Source organism: Siphateles boraxobius, unplaced genomic scaffold (genome assembly GCF_051911475.1).
Source record: "Siphateles boraxobius isolate OS27281-9 unplaced genomic scaffold, OSU_SipBor_1 77, whole genome shotgun sequence".
Lineage (NCBI taxonomy): Eukaryota > Metazoa > Chordata > Actinopteri > Cypriniformes > Leuciscidae > Siphateles > Siphateles boraxobius.
The window spans coordinates 12,205,188-12,225,030 of NW_027509205.1; the positions used below are offsets into that span (position 1 = coordinate 12,205,188).

Below are 19,843 nucleotides of genomic sequence, written 5' to 3' on the forward strand. Positions count from 1 at the left end.
TTTACCCATTAAGTACATTCATGACATGCTCTTCTGGTTTTATCTTGTCTGTGTCATTATAAATTTTGCTCATGACCAAAATGTTATCATGAATTAGGAACAGAGTAATTATGAATTAAAAAAAATATATATATATATATGTTCTAATATTTAAAACTAAACCTGACCAAACTGAAAAAAGTTAAAAAGGTAAATTAACAGTTTATATGTTTATACAGTTTTAAAACTAAATCCAGCTCTTCTGAATTTAGTCGGCCTCAGTTTTTTCCTGTTTCTTCATGTAATCCCAGATGGACTCGATGATGGTGAGATCACATCATACCGGCTTGTGGTCAGACTCCTTGTGCATACAAAAATCTCTGGATTATTACAATTAATGGCAAAATGAATGTTTGAATTTGTAAACTGATGTTTACGACTGACACACTACAGCAAAAGATATAAATAACTGGCTTAAAAAACATTTGTGTGTGTGTGAAAATACTCACATTCCCAAGACTTTTGCACAGTACTATATATATACGCTGTGGTTTTTTTTAACTGTATCTTTTATTATATTAAATTCAAATCAATTTTCAATAGTGTTCTCAGACCTATGAATCCTACAGTATGTATATGTATTCACACACAATATGTGACACTAACAACCAAGCAAATCATATTTTCGAGACCTCACTAAGATTTAGACATCAAATCACTCAGTATTTACAAGATCACCGAGTGCTTTCACTGGTATCCAAACTCTTCAGGCACTGATCTGTCTAAAGAAACAAAACAATTTTCCGTTTGCTCTGAATCTCTGCTCCTGAGGCTACGGGATCCTTTGGGTGGCTGTCAGACGTCCACGGCATCACACAGACTCATCTCATGTCAGAGAGGGGCATCTCCAGCCATTAGAATATATCAGCACATACTGTCCCCTGGAACATCGTGCCCATCCCCCATAAGCCCACAAAACAACCAGTCTGCCTCTTGGTCACCATGCCACATCTATTCAAATCAGCCCTTCATACACAAGACTGCAGCGGAAATTGGTCTTTTGTCACTCAAGATTAACAATCTCTTCCCAAATCCCCATGGAAAATTCCATAGTCCCAATCACTGACAACTAACTGACTCTCTGTGACGCAAATCTGTGCCTCATGTCCAGGATGCTGAGTGTACTTTTAAATAGAAGTGTTTTAGTAAAATCTATATTCACCGTTTCCACTAAACTCCAGAAGGTGGGCAAAACAGGATGGCTGTTCGGATAGGTTCAAGAGTTTCAACAGCTCAAGCTCAAAAATAGACCCTCAAATGCATCATTATCGGGGTTTGTGTACTGAAAGTGCCACAGAATCTGCCAGATGAAGTTAGCAGGGAGACGCCTGAACCGATATTTCCTTTGTTGTTTAGTCAGGAAAGGGAAGGTTATTGTAAACCGACTCGAGAGTAAATAATACCTACGTTTCCATAGCAAAGTCACAAACAGCCTGCAGAAACAAAGGATGAAAAGACAATAAATCTAATGATGGACAATTTTGTTTAGTTTCCAAAGTGTTTTGAGGGAAATTCTATTTCAAAACAAAGAGGCAACTATATTTTTCCATGGAGAAGGGGAAATCAGATTGCTTCTTTTCTTATTTCTTGAAGTGAATAGCCAGTATATTTTTCCTGGCAGACCTGCGCTGTGTTGTGACACAGATATATATATACGGACACTGTTTTGTTATTCTTTCGAGAAATTTCCAGTATAACAAAACCTGTTTTTAGGGCTCTGTAGCAAGGAAGTTTCAAAGTTCAAGATGTTTGGCCCATGCTCAAAATGTGAGAGCCATTCAGAGCATTTCATTTGTCTATAAGACAAGGGTTGAAGCACCATGTTGAAATTGTGAACTTCAAACGCACTACATTTAAACAGTAACACAGACAAAAAGTAACTAGTCCTAGACCTGATGGCCAACAAAAGTGTAACGTGTAATAAATAAATGAAAGCCATTTGACTTTACATTAAAACATTGCTGTGTTTGTTTGTGCCTGACACATGAAGCAAGTTAAAAGAAATCAGATACAAAATTGCTTTATGTTGACAAAACCAAACAAATCCAACCTCGTTTGGTGACCTGGTTCAGTGGTCACGCAACACTTGTAACAGTGAAAAATGTTAGTTTAAAAAAAACCTTTTTAATATTAATTCATAAGCTTATTGTATTATATTTTATATTTGTATCATTTAAATAAAAAGTTTAATATCAATTGTAAAAATATACGTAATTGCAGGTAATGCATTAAAGTGAACTAACCAAGTTTTTTTTTTAAATCACATTCAAAGCAAAAAAGTTACAAATATAATTAGAAAATTATATTAATAGTAATACATGAATGAATTTTTCAAAAATCGAAATTTTGGGGTTGATACAATTTTTAATGTTTTCAAAAGTCTCTTATGCGGTCTAAAGCTGCATTTATGTGATCAAAAATATAGTAAAAACAGTAATATTGTAAAATATTATTACAATTTAAAATAACTGTAAAAATGACATGATCAATAAGTCATGGCAACACATGTTTTCATATTACTTTAACTCATAAAAACATTTTTTATTTTTCATTTATATGAGATTCAACTGAGCTTTTTTTTCAATTTAATATAATTTAAGCTGAAATTACTTATACAGCCAAGTTAATTATACTTAAAGGCCCGGTTTCACAGACGGGGCTTAGATTGAGCCAGGATTAGGCCTTAGTTAAATTGAGACATTGAAATAGCTTTTAAAAATGTGCCTTAGAAAAAGCATTACTGATGTGCATCTTGAGACAAAAGATACCAGTGCAAGTTGTTTTCAGTTAAAACATGCATTTTAGTCTGGGACTAGCTTAAGCCTTGTCTGTGAAACCAGCCAAATATAGGCAGCAACTGAAGTTTTGCTGTGTGTGTTTTCTATTTGAAAATATTTTAAAATGCAATTTATTCCTGTGATGACAAATCTGAATTTTCAGTAGCCTTTATAGTCTTCAGTGTCACATAATCCTTAAGAAATCATTCTGATATGCTGATTTGATGCTCAAGAAACATTTCTTATTATGATCAATGTTAAAAACAGTGGCTGTTTAATATTTTTGTGGAAACAGTAATACATTTTTTAGGAATCTATGATGATCATTTTGAAACAGAAATATCTCGTACAATTGGAAATTAATTTACTGTCAAATTTTTATTATTGAATGTATCTTTTCTGAATAAAAGTATTAATTTCTTTAAAATAAAATCTTACTGACCCACACACACTTTTGAACGGTAGTGTAAAATTCAGTTTGCTGATGCTAATGACTCAGAAATCACACAGTCCACCTTTAACCTCTATTCCAGGAAGAGATGGCTAGTAAAACGCAGCAAGACCGTCATATCGCTCTAATACATGAGCAAACAGAGGAGTCTTTACCAGCGTGTCGTATATGCGCCGCCGTACAGCTTACGTGGCTTTTGGTAGCTGAGAGACATGATTATTCAGAGGTAATATTTTATCTTAGCAGTTTGCAGAGCTTTGTTTGCCATTCTTTCAAGCAGGGGATAAAAGAGCAGCCTTGGCGTGCTGGCTCTGATTATGATCTAATTGTTAACATCCAGTGTGCCTTATTATCAATCTGGTGCCTTACAATGAGCAGTTAGAGCTTTGTTAGTGTTGGCAGAAGGCTCTGAGAGAGCGTTTCTGCTACCGGTGGTGCATTACAGAAGTACTAGTTAGCACTAAGGTGGCATGAGAGGAGCCCCTGCCGCCAACGACAACAACAACAACAAACAAACAGGAATTGATGGCAAGCGTTTATTATCTGGTTTAATTGCTCATCATCTGGAGGATCTGACAGTTGTGGTTAATGAGAGAGAGAGGAGAGGCGCAGGCTGTTGGCAGAGGGCTTCACAGCAAAAGAGGATGCTGGGAGAAGGGGAGGGAGAGTGGGGGAGTTTGACACCGAGATCTGGAGCAACTCATTCCAGTCGAACAGAAGCAGTGGATGCAAGCGAAATCATTTTCTAATCAAAATATCAGTCAGAAAAAGCCTTGGCTTTATTTCCGCTGAGTTCTTTGCAAGTCTATTTAGCCTGGATGTCATTAACGCACACTCGAAAGGGGGAATTAGGCCCCGTGTGTAATCAGATGGTGAACACACACAGGATATCACAAAAACTCAACCCCTTCCTAAAGATCTCATCTGGGCTACAGGCCTGGACACGGTTCAAAAGGGGACCTCCCAGAGGCTGCAACATCAGGCACGTACCAAACCAGTTCACACTGACAATCGCCAGAGCAAGGCCTAAAGAGATATAAGGCTGCAGCTAATGCAAACATCAACTGCTTAATGGACTTTAGCTTGCAAGATCAGGACAAGACAGTTTAATGTGTGCCACAATTCAATCTTAATCTCCAAACTAAACCTGTCAGGTGGGTAAGTCAGTCTATCCCGCTGACTGCTGAATTGCTGTCATAGTTCGTGAAGATAATGAAAAACTGTGAATAGATGAGGAATACGTTTCACAGGATATTTAGAACTGTATTGTCACTGAATTACACCGAAGACTGTATTGCACGAATATAACCTTTGACCTTTGATAAATCAACATAGCTGCATTTGAAAAACATTTTATTTTGCTGTTGTGTTTGCTGTGCCTGTATTGAGAAAAGCAGCTTATGGATTAAAAAATTTAAAAAAAAAAAAAATAAATTAAAAAAAAGGTTATGTGACACTGAAGACAGGAGTAATGATGCTGAAAATCCAGCTTTGCCATCACAGGAATATATTACATTAAATAAAAATATATATATTTTTTAAAAACAGTTATTTTAAAATGAAATAATTTTTCACAATATTACTGTATTTAATGCATTTTTGAACAAATAAATGCAGCCTTGGTGAGCAGAAGATCTTCTGTCAAAATCAAAACCATTCCAAAAATTAAACGGTAATTCAAAAAGTGGGGGTTCAAAAGTCTAAGATCACTAGTGAAAATGCTTGTGTTGAGCATTTTCTATTTTTAACATTGTATATTTTGTAGAATTGACATCAAACATTTTCTTTGTTTTTAATCAAATAATTTTTTAATTGTTAATAATACTTTGTTTTAAATCAAAACCCTATATATTTATATATATATATATATATATATATATATATATATATATATATTATTATTATTATTAAATAACATATACAAAACATAATTGCAAATGGGAAGTTTAGATTGGGCCTAATGCACAATTGCAAACAGTAATCTTCATTATACAATGATAAAAGGAAAATATGTGAACGCAAATATACCACTCATGAGGCACACTAATAATAAAAAAAGGCTTTTCCATTCATTTCCAAACATTATAGTCAATGGTAAATTGAAGACATGAAGAAAACTGCTTCATCAGCTTTAACTTACTAGGAGGGGCACGATGCCAATGGGAAACACCCTCCCAAAAACCACTGCTGCTAAACTCATTCACAAATCTCCCATTGAGAAACTGCTGAAACACAGCGTATGCCTGCATTCTGCCCACTGCTGCAGATATGCACCCGCACACATGGGAATCATTAGGGCACGCAACTTGGCGAGTGTCCCTAGCAACCAGCTGCATCTGTTTATGTTTACCTTCACGCTCCTACCAGCTAATGCCATGAGTACATCTGCTACTGTGCAACGAAGCTGTGGTTAAATGCATGGTTGACCCATGATTCTGTAATTGCCCAGCAAGTAAGATAAAGAGTCAGAGCGTAACCACCAAAGCCTTCCCTTCCCTTCCAAGAGCCTCTTTCCTCTGCCAGCTTTTGTCCTGTTATGGAAAGCCCATTGCTGAATCAGTTCAACAAATTGAGCCGCAATTGTAAGCCTGCTATTACAAACTTGAGCAAGAAATACTAACACTAACGGATAATATATATAGCAGGTTCCAAGTCATTTGAACCGCATTTAAAAAGATTATACATATACATATATATATATATATATATATATATATATATATATATACATATATAGTTTCATACATTTTATTTAAATGTGGTTCAAAAGTATTTTGAATTTTTCCATTTTAATACGAGAATCTCGCATTTCAGTCAAGTAAATTGAGACATAATAAATGTTTGTTACTATATTTGTTGTTATAAAAACAGTTTTATAATTACAAATGTTTATTATATTTATAATATTTTTTATATTAAAGTTAAAAAAAAAATCACTAACAGACTGAGACTTTTGGATCCCACTGTACACTGTAAAATATGAAAATGTATATGATCAATAAGTTATTTCAACATATGTTTTAACGTTGGTTTAACTCTCCAAAATAAGTGTAAGTCAACTACAAGATATACAAGATTAATTAACTAATTTTAAAGTCAGTTTAATGTAATTTAAGTTGACATAAACATCCAATTTGATTGTACTTAAAAATTTAAGGCAGCAACTTTTTTTACAGTGTATATAAGTTTTAAAACTGATGTTTTTTAACTGATGTGATTTTGATATATATATATATATATATATATATATATATATATATATATGTTTTTTTTTTTTTTTTTTAATGAACAAATTGTGATATATGTTTCAACCAAAGGAGGGCTGTAATAAATCTTCAATTAAAAATTCAATACGAGAACAAAGTTTTGGTAATGTGTGACTGTTTAATTCATATCGTTATCAATTATGACAATTAAAAACATCTCTGAAAGTAATGCAGAATTTAACCAGTGTGTGGTTTCAAACATCTCACAGATGTGCAACTCATATGAAAAAGAAAAGGAGGGGGACATGAAAGGAATTTTTAAGCCTACAACTAATAACATAATGGCTCAAAACAGCCACATGAAAGACTTGAGATGTTTGGTGTACTTTGTGCTGTTATTGTGTTTCCTGTTCACAAGTTCATGCAACAGATGCCAAAGAAAACCCTGGCGGCGTGGTCCGCCTCTGACCCCCTGGGTGAGAATTACACTGCCGGAGTGCAAAGCTCTAGAGGACACAATATCCAGCGCATACAAATGTGCTCTTGTTTTGTCATTTAATATAGAACACATACTTTCAGACACAAACACAATTAGGATGAGAAAGGGTGTTCTTTGGTTTGCTCGAATATCAAGACCATAATCACAATAAATTTTATGAGTCTCAGTGGTCTTTTTTTTCTTTTTTCTCCAGATGCTCAGAATTTAGAAGAATATCTTGCCAGGGTTACATTAAAATGGCCTGCCCTTTCAAAAGTCTAATTGAATTCATTCAAGCGTGGGAAATTGCGTAGTAAAGGCAAATTAACTAACCTCACATTTGAGGTTGTTTTTCCACTGGATCTGAGAATGTATGTACATCAATGTCTTATGAGTAAAATAAATTACGGCCATAAAGCATCATTCATGCGTACGAAAAAAATATATATATATATATATGTGCATTTTAGAGCAACTGACCTCATAATTTAGCAAAGTTTTACACACAGTAATGATCATTGCCTTGAAGTGAGCTGGAATGTTTTGCAAAAGCCAAACACTGAACAACACTGACCTCTTCTGGCTGTTCAACATACTGCAACTTGCTAAAAAAAGAGAGCTTGCTGGCCATCAACAAAGTGTAACTAAAGGGACAAAATAGTACAGTAAAATTACAGTTTTACAACAGAAATCACAACCTTGAAGGAAAACGCACTTATGTTGACGCCAGACACCAGGCTTCAGCAAGTAAACATCTCTGGTGGTTGTCCACATCATAAACATCCAGACCACAAACAAAATGTGTATTAATCCAGATCATGTGTCAGTCATAAGATTACATGTTATTGTTTTATTTTACAATACATACTTTATGTAAGGTATATAATGCACAAAAAATAGTCCATAACAATGTACTAAACTTCGACCTACCAACAATTATCACAGTAATATTAATACAGAAGTCACCTGAGGTCATTTTTACTAGAATCAATAACTGAGACACAAGATAAACACCAGTTGCATTTGTAAGAAACAAGAGAGAGCGAGTCTGTGGTGTGATACGAGACATGAAAATAATGCCAGTACGTAAGTGTTAAATGAAAAAATATTTCACTTATTAAAGAAACTAAGTAATTATGTTGAATTCTTGTTTATCAAAAGTTTATCAAGTGAAAGAAATTACATTGTCCAATTTATTTTATTACACAGCATATAGTATATCAACATATTGTACACATTTCAAATTAACGTGGCTTTTGTGTAAATAGTATAACTATTGATTGAAAACCGATTTGGAGGGAGGACCCGAGTTCTCACGACACTGGTTTCAGTTACCCAGATATGCAGCAATATATGGCCCACCGGGAGTATTAGGAAATTTTAAACCGATGAATGCTGCGACGGACCAATTGGAATCAAGTATTCCAGAGAACCACGTTATAAATAAAACAATCTATATAGATCTAAATACACCTAAATACTCATATAATACAAAAACATTACAGAAACTACATTATGGCAATTTCTAAACTGTCAGGCACTTTCTGTCTTTCAGGGAAGCGACTGGGATAGTTAGTGAACAACTTGAGAATTAACCAATATTTTTTTTTATATAGAAAATGTATTACTCTTCCACATGTACTCCTGAGAGGAAAAACACAGCTGAGAGAGTTCTAAGACAGTAGCTTGTTTTTAACTGGCATTACCAAAACAGTCTTAGATGTAATCATTCCCCCATGTGATTCCAATGGCACTTTGCTTGTCAACGGAAAAGATGCATGGCTCCACTTGACTGTTGTGTTGTAAATCCCAGTCTGAGTGAAAATGGCGCTTAAATGTGTAGCTGTATTTCAAATTGTGATTACATCTGCTGTGATTAATGGACTACCAATTGTAATTGTGTAGTATAGAAAATCACTGACACGTGCAGTTGGTACCTGTATTTCCATCCGCTGTGCATTACGGCCCCTCACGGTTAATGATGCACAGATGAACTTCTGGAGGGATCTCTGTTGTTCTTTAGGGCGTAAAGTATAGCTGCAGTCACGTTTTTTCATTTATGGTGAAAGAGGAGATGATGTTCTAAGAGTCTCGGTTGTTTGGATTTGTTGGGTTGGTACCGAGGATATGCTGGTTGCTGTATGTGATGCTGTAGGCCTAGTCTTTAGTGACACGGAAGGAGTAAACTCTTTGTTGGAATCAACAGGAGCTTCTGGCTCACCTGTAATCCCCTTTAATATCTCTGAAATACATTTGTATCAATTTTTAGTTTTGAATACCTGATTGAGGATTCAAACGGTCTAAGAGACACTAACCTGAACATAAAAAGAAGTGACTAAGGAACTTTTTGAAGCGACACTAACCTGAACATGGTGAGGTGTTTTCCATGGTCCAGTGCATTTTGTGATTTGTCTCTTTAAAGGTGAGAACCGCGTCTATCTTGTAGAACGTTTGCTGAAGTGTCTCACGTTCCTGACCACTGCACTCCTAAAAAATACATAAAAAAATGACAGTACTGTCCCAATTACAAATGATAAATAAAAATGTAGTTTAATTTAATTAAAATGTAGAGATCCTAATTTCAAAGCTTCAAAACTCTACATTTTAAAATACATTAAAATGTATTCTTGTGATGGCAAAGCTGAATTTTCAGCATCATTACTCCAGTATTCAGTGTCACATGATCCTTCAGAAATCATTATAATATGCTGGTTTGCTGCTCAATAAACATTTCTTATTATTATCAGAATTGAAAACTGGAGTTTTGCTTAATATGTAAATCATTTAAAGTTTAAAAGAACACAATTTATTTGAAATAGAAAACTTTTGTGACATTTGAGATATCTTACTATACTGTACTTTGTTGATCAGTTTAATGTATCTTTGCTGAAAAGAGGTATTCCTTTCTTTCAAGAAAAAAAAACTTTAATGGTAGTGTATATGTATAAAGTTATTCACTACTGACCTTTTTCTGTTGAATGTGTGATGTGGGAATGACAAGCTGCACGAAGTCACTCGTCTCTGACCAGGTGAATGTGTCAGTCTGTTCCACAATCACATTGCTAACTGACAGGGTCTCGTTTTGATATCCACCTCTCTTGGTCAAGCCCATGCGCCGTTTATAGACATGCAGCACCGTGTGTTCAGATGGCAACTGGTTCACTGAAAGAAACATGCAGAATGGCTGTTCAAATATGCAAGAGATGGAAATATTGCGAAATAAAGAAGTTAAATGCTATGATATGACAATAATAACAAACCATTTGGGCAGGTCGCCTCCATGCTGTAGGCATAATGGCCACTGACCAGTTTGAGAGGTAAGAAATGTCCTTCAGATTTGAAAACCTAAAATATTAGAATACTTTTAATGCAGAAAAAAAACTTCCATTGAATTGTTTGAAGCACACGGTGGATTAAATAAGAGGTTTATAGTTAATTCTTCAGCCAATATAGTTAGCAAGTTTATAGTTAATTTTTTGGCTACTTTTGACCAGTGGTTGAAATGCTGAAAATCACACTATATTTATGAATGAACTTTGAGTTGAACTTTTTGCTATTAGATGGATAATAGACATTTTGAACTTTGGAATTTAGTCCCCCTTGAAATTCCACTCCCACTTTCATTTCCAGCCCTGCTTTTGACTCAAGGAAGGATCAAAGCACGAAGGATCAAAGTAAGCATACAAGTACCAAAAATATGCCATTCACTTGCAAACCACTAGGCGGCACACTTTACAAGTTACAAGGGCTGGGGGCAACAACAACAAAAAAAAGCAATCGAAAGTGACAAAAAATTATGGAAGCCCTGAAACACAATGTAAAAAAAATATAATTCTAGCATTTCGAGATTAAAGTCAAAATATTTCGAGATTAAAGTCTAAATATTTCAAGATTTAAGTCGAAATATTTCGAGAATAAATTTGTAATATTTTGAGAATAAAGTTATGAGAATCAGTCTTCCATAGAAGTTCTTATTTATTTATTTTTTTGTAAAAAAAAAACGCGTTCGTGAAGTCGAACTGCTTATATGGATCTAAATATAATAGTTTACTTTATAATAGACTTTATTCTCGAAATATTGCTACTTTGATCTTATAAATAGGGTGACCAGACGTCCTGAAATCTAAGTTGTTGTTGTCACGAATCCGGTCCTAATTGTCCCGAAAATTATACTAAAGCAAATTCTTGAGTAGTTATTTTCTGATAAAATATTAAAAACTGTCCGTGGAGGTTGAGTTATCCTGCAGCCAGACCCCGACTTTAATCTAGAAATATTTCGACTTTAATCTCGAAATGCTAGATTATTAGGCTATTATTTTTTTTACGCTACGGTTCAGGGCTTCCGTAGATACACAAATGTTCAAAACTTTGTGGTCTGTAATTTTTTGTATTATTATTCAGTAATGATACAATGTATTGATCAAAAGTGAGAGTAAAGCCTTTTTAAATTAAAAATATATATATTTAAATATATTTAGTATATTAAGTAGCACAACAGTTTTCAACATTGATTTTAAAAGAAATGTTTATTGAGCACCAAATCAGCACATTAGAATGATTTCTGAAGAATAATGTTGCATCACAGGAATAAATAAAAAATGTAAAAAATTATTCAAATAGAAAATAGTTATTTTAAACTGTAATAATATTTCACAAAGTTTTTACTGTATTTTGATCAAATAAATGCAGACATTTGAGCATAAAAGACTTCTTTCAAAAACAACAACAAAAAACTTGTGCATGGTAGTGAATATATATTCCATAATATTTGATTGTAGACCTAGTTATTCATTATTATGACATAAAATTGATAATACAGGATTTATTTAAATTTACAGTTAACAGCCTAATACATTTTTATTATAATGAATTGATTAAATTTTACAGTTTGTCAATAACCGACACATTAGACACAGTATCAATTTATATTATATATAAATTGTGTTGCACGAATATAGTTACTTAAAGGAAAAAATATAAAATATTTACAATAAATTGTATTTAAAAAATATTGCTTCATTACTAAGCTATTACAAATTCTCACAGCCACAATCTGACAGCACAGTCTTACCTGCACAGGACTTAAGACGGTACCCCTCCTCCCTTCAACTGTTATGTTTGGTTTGTGCATTTCAACATTTACTTGAATAAGACTGGAATCCTCCAAAGCCACCACCAGACTCCCTCTCAAGGCCAGAGACCAGTCGAGCTGAGTGGAAAAATCACATCAGAAATATTTCACATTAGATCCATTCATCTCATCGTGACATCACATATCAACATTTATTATAAATTACCTCATTATTCCAGTTATCCAAAGGGATCTCTCTGGTAACCTTGAACACACAAAAAAAATGAGCTTTGAAAAAATGAAAAGAGAGAGAGCAAGAGAGGAAATCACATATTCTTACCTGAATGAAGTCTGAATCACACCGGATGTACTCTCTGTTAGGAGGCGCTAACACCGCTGGACACTTCATCGTAAACTTTTGAGTCCTGCCTCCAAAACGACTTACTCTCTTCAGCAGGTTCATTACAATCACATAACTGCCATGCTAAAAAATCACCACCAAATGTTATTCTGTGATGCAGTGATAAAAATGGTACTGCAACACAATGTTTTAGTGACAAACGGGGACATTTTCTGACCTCTAACTGGACAAAACATCCACTGTACATGACTCTGAAGATATAATTCTTGTCTAGATCCCGGTGTAGGCCAAAACCACATGAAGACAGCTGATGATTTAGATAGTCCATGGACACCAGACCCACTGGAAAGAGCAAGAGATTTATAAAACTAGTACATAGACCATATTTTGAAATACATAGAACATATTTTGAAATGCATTTACAGAAAATGCAATTGACATTTTCCATTAATTGTTTTTATTGCTGTTTCAAATGGTGGTCATACTCACACCACACACTGTCTGTGTTGCTGTGTGGCAAGGAACTCTTAAAGTAACTTTATATCATTATATTAAGTCTATAATATTTCTAAAGTTTTAGTTAACATATAAGTTTGTTTTTATATAATATTATTAATTTAATATACTTTTATATTTTATACTATTAGATTAGATAAACTTCATTTATCCCCCAAGAGAGAAATTCACATTTCATTATATTATTTTTTTTCATTATTGCATTATATATATTTGAGTGTCCTATCCAACAATATAAATTACAAAATAATTATATCAAAGTGTAAAATATGTAATGTGGATACCATAATGTTTTTTCCCCCGGAAACCTTTATATTACCGGTGATTTTTTTTTTAATAATGATCAGTTCATTTTCTTCTCTTATGTTAAAGGGATAGTTCACCCAAAAATGTAAATTCTGTCATCATTTACTCACCCTCATGTTGTTCCAAAACTGTATGAGTTTCTTTCTTCTGTTGAACACAAAAGAAGATATTTGGTAACAAGAGAGTTGACGACACCCATTGACTTCCATAGTATTTTTTTTCCTTTGTCAATGGCTGCCGTCAACTGTTCGGTTACCAAATATATTCTTTTGTGTTCAACAGAAGAAATAAATTTATACAGGTTCGGACAACTTGAGGGTGAGTTAAGTAATGACAAAAGATTCATTTTTGGGTGAACTATCCCTTTAAATTCATTAATTCAATGTCCATTTCTCACCTTGAATCCTTAATATTCCAGAAAGCCAAAGCCTCAATCCCTCAATTCTCATTCTATGGATCCAAAGTTCCATGTACTCAGAGAAACATTCCACATCACCCTCTAGAAAAATGAAAATGAGTAATTTCTACTTAATTATTTTACTTCAGTACAAATACTATAACATACTACAAATAATTACCTGTCATACTTGCAGATGGACTGCCTACCAAGTCTCTCTTCTGAAGTCGCAAAGCATTTCCCCATATGGGCAAAATGAGGTGTCTGTGTGAAGCAAAAAGGCAACAATAACAATTTAGGTAATATTACAGGAGAAAATACTTCAGGCAAAAGCATACACTTACTTACACTGTAATAAGTAAAACTCTTGTGAGCATCAGCGACATGGTTCATTGTGTGTTGGTTCATGAGGACAGAGTATTTTTATACTGCTTACGAGTCAGCTGTGTTTGGATTTTTAAGTCACAAGTGAGTGAGAGCAAGGAAGGGTGATCCATTTCATCATAAAATTATACAACATGCACAAGAGTGAGAGAAGCAATTGAAGGAGGAAAACCTGCATCTGCTCAGCAATAAAAAATTTTCTTCCTTCCTTTCATTCACTTAGGCCTATTATGCCTAACATGAGGCTTTATATTTTCCAAATAAAATGTCTTGGCCACTTCATGAGTTAACAGTTGTTATCAAGAACTTTGCAAGATTGGGGCACTGTAATCATTAAGTAATTGTTATTTTGCTATAAAATGGCATGTTTGCCTGTAAACTGAATATTGATGATATCATTGTTGGCAGCATAGCATAAATATGGTCCTATCATTCTAAGCCATTAGACTACAGAACTATAAAAAACAATTGTAGCTCCTAAAGACACACATGAAAAGGCTGACCAAACCATCACAGATCCCTCAAGTGAAACTACACATTCTGTGAGGAATCCTGTCCCCTATGTGATAGTTTTACAATAGAGACAAAATAATCACACATTATAATAACATTATAAATAGGCTACAACATTTAATATAAATATTAATATTTACAATATGTCCTTAAACACCTTGGTTACACGCTGTAATGTTAACATTACAGGCCTTTGTCTTTAAATCTATTGTTTTGCAGTGCTTTTGTCTGTTCTAGGTCTGATGTAACGAACCTGTAAGATAAGATATGAGAAGCTTTCAACATTACAGTGGATTCTTGCACATTTGACATTATATCTGTCGTTTTAAATGGAAATTACAACCCCACCGGCCCATCATAATCATAAACAGACAAGACAGAATCACACCATCTGATACAGTATATCACAAATTATGTTATGCGTTAAAAAAAGTTAACATCTTACATTTACAACCCCCTCCATGTGCTGTGATGAGACGGCCCAAACTGATGATGTCATTCCTTCAGTGACGCATCTTAGGTGGCCATTTTATCAATTTTGGGGGTCGGAACAGCAACTGGATGCACTGGTCCACTCGTTTTCTTTAGTTTTATTACTTTAAATCGTTTGTTTTAACCGCAATCTTCAGATAAGCACGTACAGTCGATGAGTAGGTATTTGCAAAGCGTTGAAGTTGGCGGAAACAGTGTGCGGCGCTCCATTCATTTCTAACGTGCGCGCGGTTAGCAAATAGCTTAGCATAGCTAATGGCACCCCGCATTCATTGACTACATTCGCACGCAAACAATAGACCTAACACTTGTTGCCAACAAATTTGTGGTTGTGTTTACTTTTGAAGTATTTCCGGTTTATTGGTTTCGGTCTAAGCTCGGTTAACTTAATTGTCTTATAACTAGCTGAATTATTGATCTGGTCGGAAGCTCTTAGCTTAGCTCTCGGTGTAATCATGACTGAGTGTTATATTCGCGTCGCGGAGGATGAGAACGAGGAGCCGATGGAGATCCCGTCCGAGGAGGACGGCACCGTGCTGCTCTCAACCGTTGCCGCGCAGTTTCCCGGTGCTTGCGGCCTTAGATACCGTAGCCCCGTGTCTCAGTGCATGAGAGGAGTCCGACTAGTGGAGGGGGTTCTTCATGCACCCGAATCAGACTGGGGCAATCTGGTGTACGTGGTTAATTATCCAAAAGGTATGATCAGATATTGTTAATATTGTGCTTATTTGATTGCAAAGATATCATATAATTTGGGAATTGTTGATGTACAGAAAATATGGAGTTGAGTATGTTATCCATTGCATATCCCTATCTTAATGCATTTTATGTGCATGTTAATTCAATCTATTTGATTTTCACTAAACGAATGCACTTTTCAGATAACAAGAGGAAGATGGATGAAATGGATGCTGCATCGGCTGTGAAGATCAAGAGAGGTGTGCAGAAGACATCAGATTTGATTGTGCTTGGGTTGCCGTGGAAAACAACAGAGCAAGACCTGAAAGATTACTTCGGCACTTTTGGAGAGGTGATCATGGTTCAGGTTAGTATGAACAAACCTAAAAGGATAGTTAACCCTAAACAAACAAACAAACAAAAAATTTACTCACCGTCACGTCGTTCCGAACATTTATGATGGGTTTTCATCTGTGGAGCAGAAAGTAGAAGTTGGAGGATGGTGACTGGCAAGTTTTTAGACTGTTTTACAAAAACACAATGAAATAGGCAACACTAGTTGTGCACAATATTGTAAATGTAGTCCATTTCAACTGCTGAGGATCACAAGTAAGGAATACCAGAGGGTTAAGAGCCATAGATACCATTCACTTTCATTGTATGGAAAAAGCCGCTCAGAAATTGACAATAAATAACTCCTTGGAGTTCCATGAAAGGAAGAGTCATACAGGTTTTGAAAGACATGAGAGTGAGCAATTAATGACATAATTGGGTTCACTCTTACTCAAATGTATCACACATTCTGTATTGTTAGCTGTGACACTGAGCATTACCTTTTCCCTCAGGTGAAGAGAGATACAAAAACTGGAAATTCCAAAGGATTTGGCTTTGTGAGATTCACGGAATACGAAACTCAAGTAAAAGCCATGTCCCAACGGCATATGATCGATGGAAGATGGTGCGACTGCAAACTCCCCAACTCAAAGGTATGTCTACAACACTTAAGTCACGTAATACCACACATAGTTCAAATGATTTGTTTTTAGATGTATTAAGCTGTTTCAGATTTGAATTTAAACATACACATTTCATCTTTCAAATGTATTGTGATGTCCTTGTCCTTCTGAACACTGCATGAATATTCCCTGTTTTCTATTAAATGATTTAGTATTTCCTGGAACAGGCTGGTCCTGATGAGCCTATGAGAAGCAGGAAAGTGTTTGTTGGCCGCTGCACAGAGGACATGACGACCGATGAGCTTAGACAGTTTTTTATGCAGTATGGCGAAGTCACAGACGTGTTCATCCCCAAACCTTTCCGAGCTTTTGCCTTCGTCACCTTTGCAGATGATCAGGTCAGTCTCTTTATCGGTTTATTTAGTCTTGTGATTTGGCTTATTCTCGTTCTCTGCTCATTTTAACGGATCCCCTCCACTGCAGGTTGCCCAGTCTCTGTGCGGTGAGGACCTGATCATCAAAGGAACCAGTGTGCACATCTCCAACGCTGAGCCTAAGCACAATAATAGTAGGCAAATGATGGATCGTGGGCGATTCGGGGGGTTTGGGGGGCAGGGCTTTGGCAGTAGTCGCAGTCCAAACAGCAATGTGAATTTTGGGGCCCTTAGTCTGAATCCAGCCATGATGGCAGCTGCTCAGGCAGCCCTGCAGAGTAGCTGGGGCATGATGGGAATGCTAGCCAATCAGCAGAATCAGACAGCCCCCTCTGGCACCACTCCTAGCGGGCAGAACAGTGCTAGTAGAGATCAGAACCAGAGTTACAACCCAAGCAGCAATAACTACAACACTGGCAGCTCAGCTAGTCTCGGGTGGGGGGCGGGTACAAATACGGGCACGGGCAGTGGGTTTAACTCCGGCTTTGGATCTAGCATGGAGACAAAGTCCAGCTGGGGAATGTAGAGGGATTTGAAATCAGTCATGAAGTATCCTAATATCTAGGTTGTATGGTAAGTATTTTGAGAGAAGAAAGTTTAGTCAGATATTATGACCCTTACATATTTGCCTTTGATTTTGTAAAACTCTGAATGTTCTTCGTATACATATAATGATTGCTCTTTAAGATTCATTTAGTGGTTGAAATTGTTAGGAGTGAAATGAACTCTATAAGGTTTTTTTCCCTTATGGATAAAATGTATTTTATTTTCAGTAAGCCCACATATCTGAGCATCCAGTACATTTAAAGATGCTCCATGTGGAAAGCAATTTGAGTTGTTCTCTGCATTTTTTTTTTCCCCCTCAACGTTTTTTATGGTCAAGCCTTCATAAATCTCTTCTACAGTTCATCACCTCTTTTCCAATTTCCCGGGAAGAAGCCCCTCGTTGGCCGCAATGTTCGAGAGATCTCAGTATCAGTTCCCTTCTTCCCATGTGTAAATGCTTTGCCATCAAAGAGCACAGCTTCACTCTGCATAAACTGTGTTAGACGGTGGGTGTTGTCTTTTTTCCCCCTTTTCATGGATGAAATCTGTCCGCTTTTTTGAGAGCTGAGAGTGAAATGGTGATGGATTGTTGGTGCGCCACGAGTGAGAGACTGAATGAGCGAACGCACTGAGAGAGAGAGAGAACTTGAACGCAAGTGTGCGATGCCGAAAAGCGACGTGATGGCTGTGAGAAGAACCTGTGTGAGCGAGTGTGAACAGAGGCAGCGAGTGTTTTTTTTTCTGTAGGACCATCAGAAGGACATTCATTTACATTCTTCCGTCCCTCTTGTTCTGTCTACCTTCCTCCCTTTCTTATATTGCAATCACATTTAAAGAGCTGCATTTAAAAAAAAAAATAACCCAAAAAAAAGATATATGTAGTGGAATGTTTAAGTGATCTACTAAGTATTTGTGTTCTTGCTTAATTTGATGTGAATGCTGTGTATGGTGTGTGTTCTATCTCGCTGTTACTGAACTCATGTGTGAGCGTGACGTGATGCTGTCTGTGGGCGGGGCTTGGGGAAGGGGCGGTGAATGAGGGTGAGCGTGAGCTCTGAGTGGCTTAACTGGGGTGATGTATTGATGACGAAAGCGAAGAATGCTTCAAGAGGTTTCTTTTGTTATGTGTTTTGAATGCTTTTATATGTTTTGTGAATCTAAGGGAACTCAAATAAAAAAAAAAAAGAATAATTTGACTAGTTATTTTGATAGTGGCTTATTTGTTTGAAGACATTAATTGAATTGCAAACACTTATTTAATTCGCATGTATAGGAACGTTGGACTCGGCGGGCCCAGGTTTACCTCAGAACCCTGAGAGAAGTCTATAATTGGAGCTCTGAAGACTGAAGTTCACACAGTCCATCTGTGGAGACTGCTGCTGTATGCCTTTAACCTGAAAAAGGGACTACGTCACTTCACTGTAACCATATTTCCCTGGAATCCTTATTGAAATTTCAATGGACAATTCCCAATTGGCTGGAGTGCATGACTAAAGACTGTACAAGGCAATCTAAAAGCAGAGTTAAACCAATGCATTCAAGGATCAGTCCCATCACAAATGACTTGACATCCATGCTTGTGTATTTCCAGCGCTTGTACGCAAGACGTCAATGCAGTCATTGATCTTGAGTCCTGTTTGGTTGCTTTCACATGATCTGTCCCACTGTAAATATAGTTTACTTAGTTGAAAAGGCCTATTTTCCATACAGTGACCTGTTGTGGTTAAACAGAATGAGGTTTGTGTTATCAATGACTTGAATCACTGGCAGGATTTCCATTTTTTCAAAATACATAATAAACATACACAGAGGAATTGTATCTGTTTTTATTTTTTACCTAAAAAGTTGTGTAATTGTAAACGTTCCATGTAAGTTTTGAAGTGTACAAATACTTTAATCTACTGTTTCAGTACATTGCAAGCATACTAAGTAGTTTTGCTGTTTTTGAATACATCACAGAGAGAAAAATTGCAGGTAGTTTCTCAAAGTTAATAACTGCTGAATATAAAAAACAATACATTTGCTTACTAAATTTTAATTAATGATTTAAAGAAATACACTAAATAAAGTGTCCTCATTTGTTTGACTGCTAATGTAAGTTTTTAAAGCTGCAATGTAAACATCTCTTTGTGACAAACGACTTAAAATCTTAAGTTAACATGTATTTTTTTAAGTTCTAAAGTTGAAAACGAGCCATTTTTGATGAGACTACTGTCCTAGGCGGATTTAGTCATGCAA

General features: G+C 35.7%; 2 protein-coding genes across 8 annotated transcripts; one reads left to right on the forward strand and one right to left on the reverse strand.

The window, feature by feature from the left end:
• Window positions 1-6,631: 6,631 nt before the first annotated feature.
• On the reverse strand, window positions 6,632-15,049 carry ciroz (ciliated left-right organizer protein containing ZP-N domains). Of its 2 annotated transcripts, XM_077219130.1 has the most exons (12): window positions 14,945-14,982; window positions 13,951-14,045; window positions 13,784-13,866; window positions 13,603-13,704; window positions 12,601-12,725; window positions 12,363-12,506; window positions 12,249-12,287; window positions 12,023-12,160; window positions 10,212-10,296; window positions 9,917-10,113; window positions 9,315-9,438; window positions 6,632-9,193 (listed from the first exon to the last, which is right to left on the reverse strand). In XM_077219130.1, the coding sequence occupies exons 2-12, from the start codon at window positions 13,986-13,988 to the stop codon at window positions 9,009-9,011; spliced, it is 1,260 nt and encodes a 419-aa protein (XP_077075245.1). In that variant the 5' UTR covers window positions 13,989-14,045; window positions 14,945-14,982; the 3' UTR covers window positions 6,632-9,008. The 2 variants fall into 2 exon arrangements, with proteins under 2 accessions (XP_077075245.1, XP_077075246.1); XM_077219131.1 differs by lacking the exon at window positions 13,951-14,045 and having other exon boundaries at window positions 14,945-15,049.
• Window positions 15,008-19,424, forward strand: tardbpa (TAR DNA binding protein a). 6 transcript variants are annotated; one of them, XM_077219136.1, is made up of 7 exons: window positions 15,008-15,687; window positions 15,873-16,036; window positions 16,515-16,655; window positions 16,838-17,023; window positions 17,109-17,193; window positions 17,965-18,111; window positions 18,879-19,424. In XM_077219136.1, the coding sequence occupies exons 1-6, from the start codon at window positions 15,447-15,449 to the stop codon at window positions 18,057-18,059; spliced, it is 912 nt and encodes a 303-aa protein (XP_077075251.1). In that variant the 5' UTR covers window positions 15,008-15,446; the 3' UTR covers window positions 18,060-18,111; window positions 18,879-19,424. The 6 variants fall into 6 exon arrangements, with proteins under 6 accessions (XP_077075251.1, XP_077075253.1, XP_077075247.1 ...); XM_077219138.1 differs by having other exon boundaries at window positions 15,011-15,687; window positions 16,853-17,023; XM_077219132.1 differs by having other exon boundaries at window positions 15,011-15,687; window positions 17,109-18,111.
• The last annotated feature ends 419 nt before the right edge of the window (window positions 19,425-19,843 follow it).

Excerpts from the sequence above, each read along its gene's own strand:
- ciroz (XM_077219130.1), bottom strand. The coding sequence starts at position 13,988 with ATGTCGCTGATGCTCACAAGAGTTTTACTTATTACAGT. Across the intron at positions 13,705-13,783 it reads TCCATCTGCAAGTATGACAG|AGGGTGATGTGGAATGTTTC; the intron begins GTAATTATTTGT and ends TCATTTTTCTAG. Across the intron at positions 9,439-9,916 it reads CACACATTCAACAGAAAAAG|GAGTGCAGTGGTCAGGAACG; the intron begins GTCAGTAGTGAA and ends TGTATTTTTTAG.
- tardbpa (XM_077219132.1), top strand. The coding sequence starts at position 15,447 with ATGACTGAGTGTTATATTCGCGTCGCGGAGGATGAGAACGAGGAGCCG. Across the intron at positions 16,656-16,837 it reads GCAAACTCCCCAACTCAAAG|TATTTCCTGGAACAGGCTGG; the intron begins GTATGTCTACAA and ends TAAATGATTTAG. Across the intron at positions 17,024-17,108 it reads TCACCTTTGCAGATGATCAG|GTTGCCCAGTCTCTGTGCGG; the intron begins GTCAGTCTCTTT and ends CCTCCACTGCAG.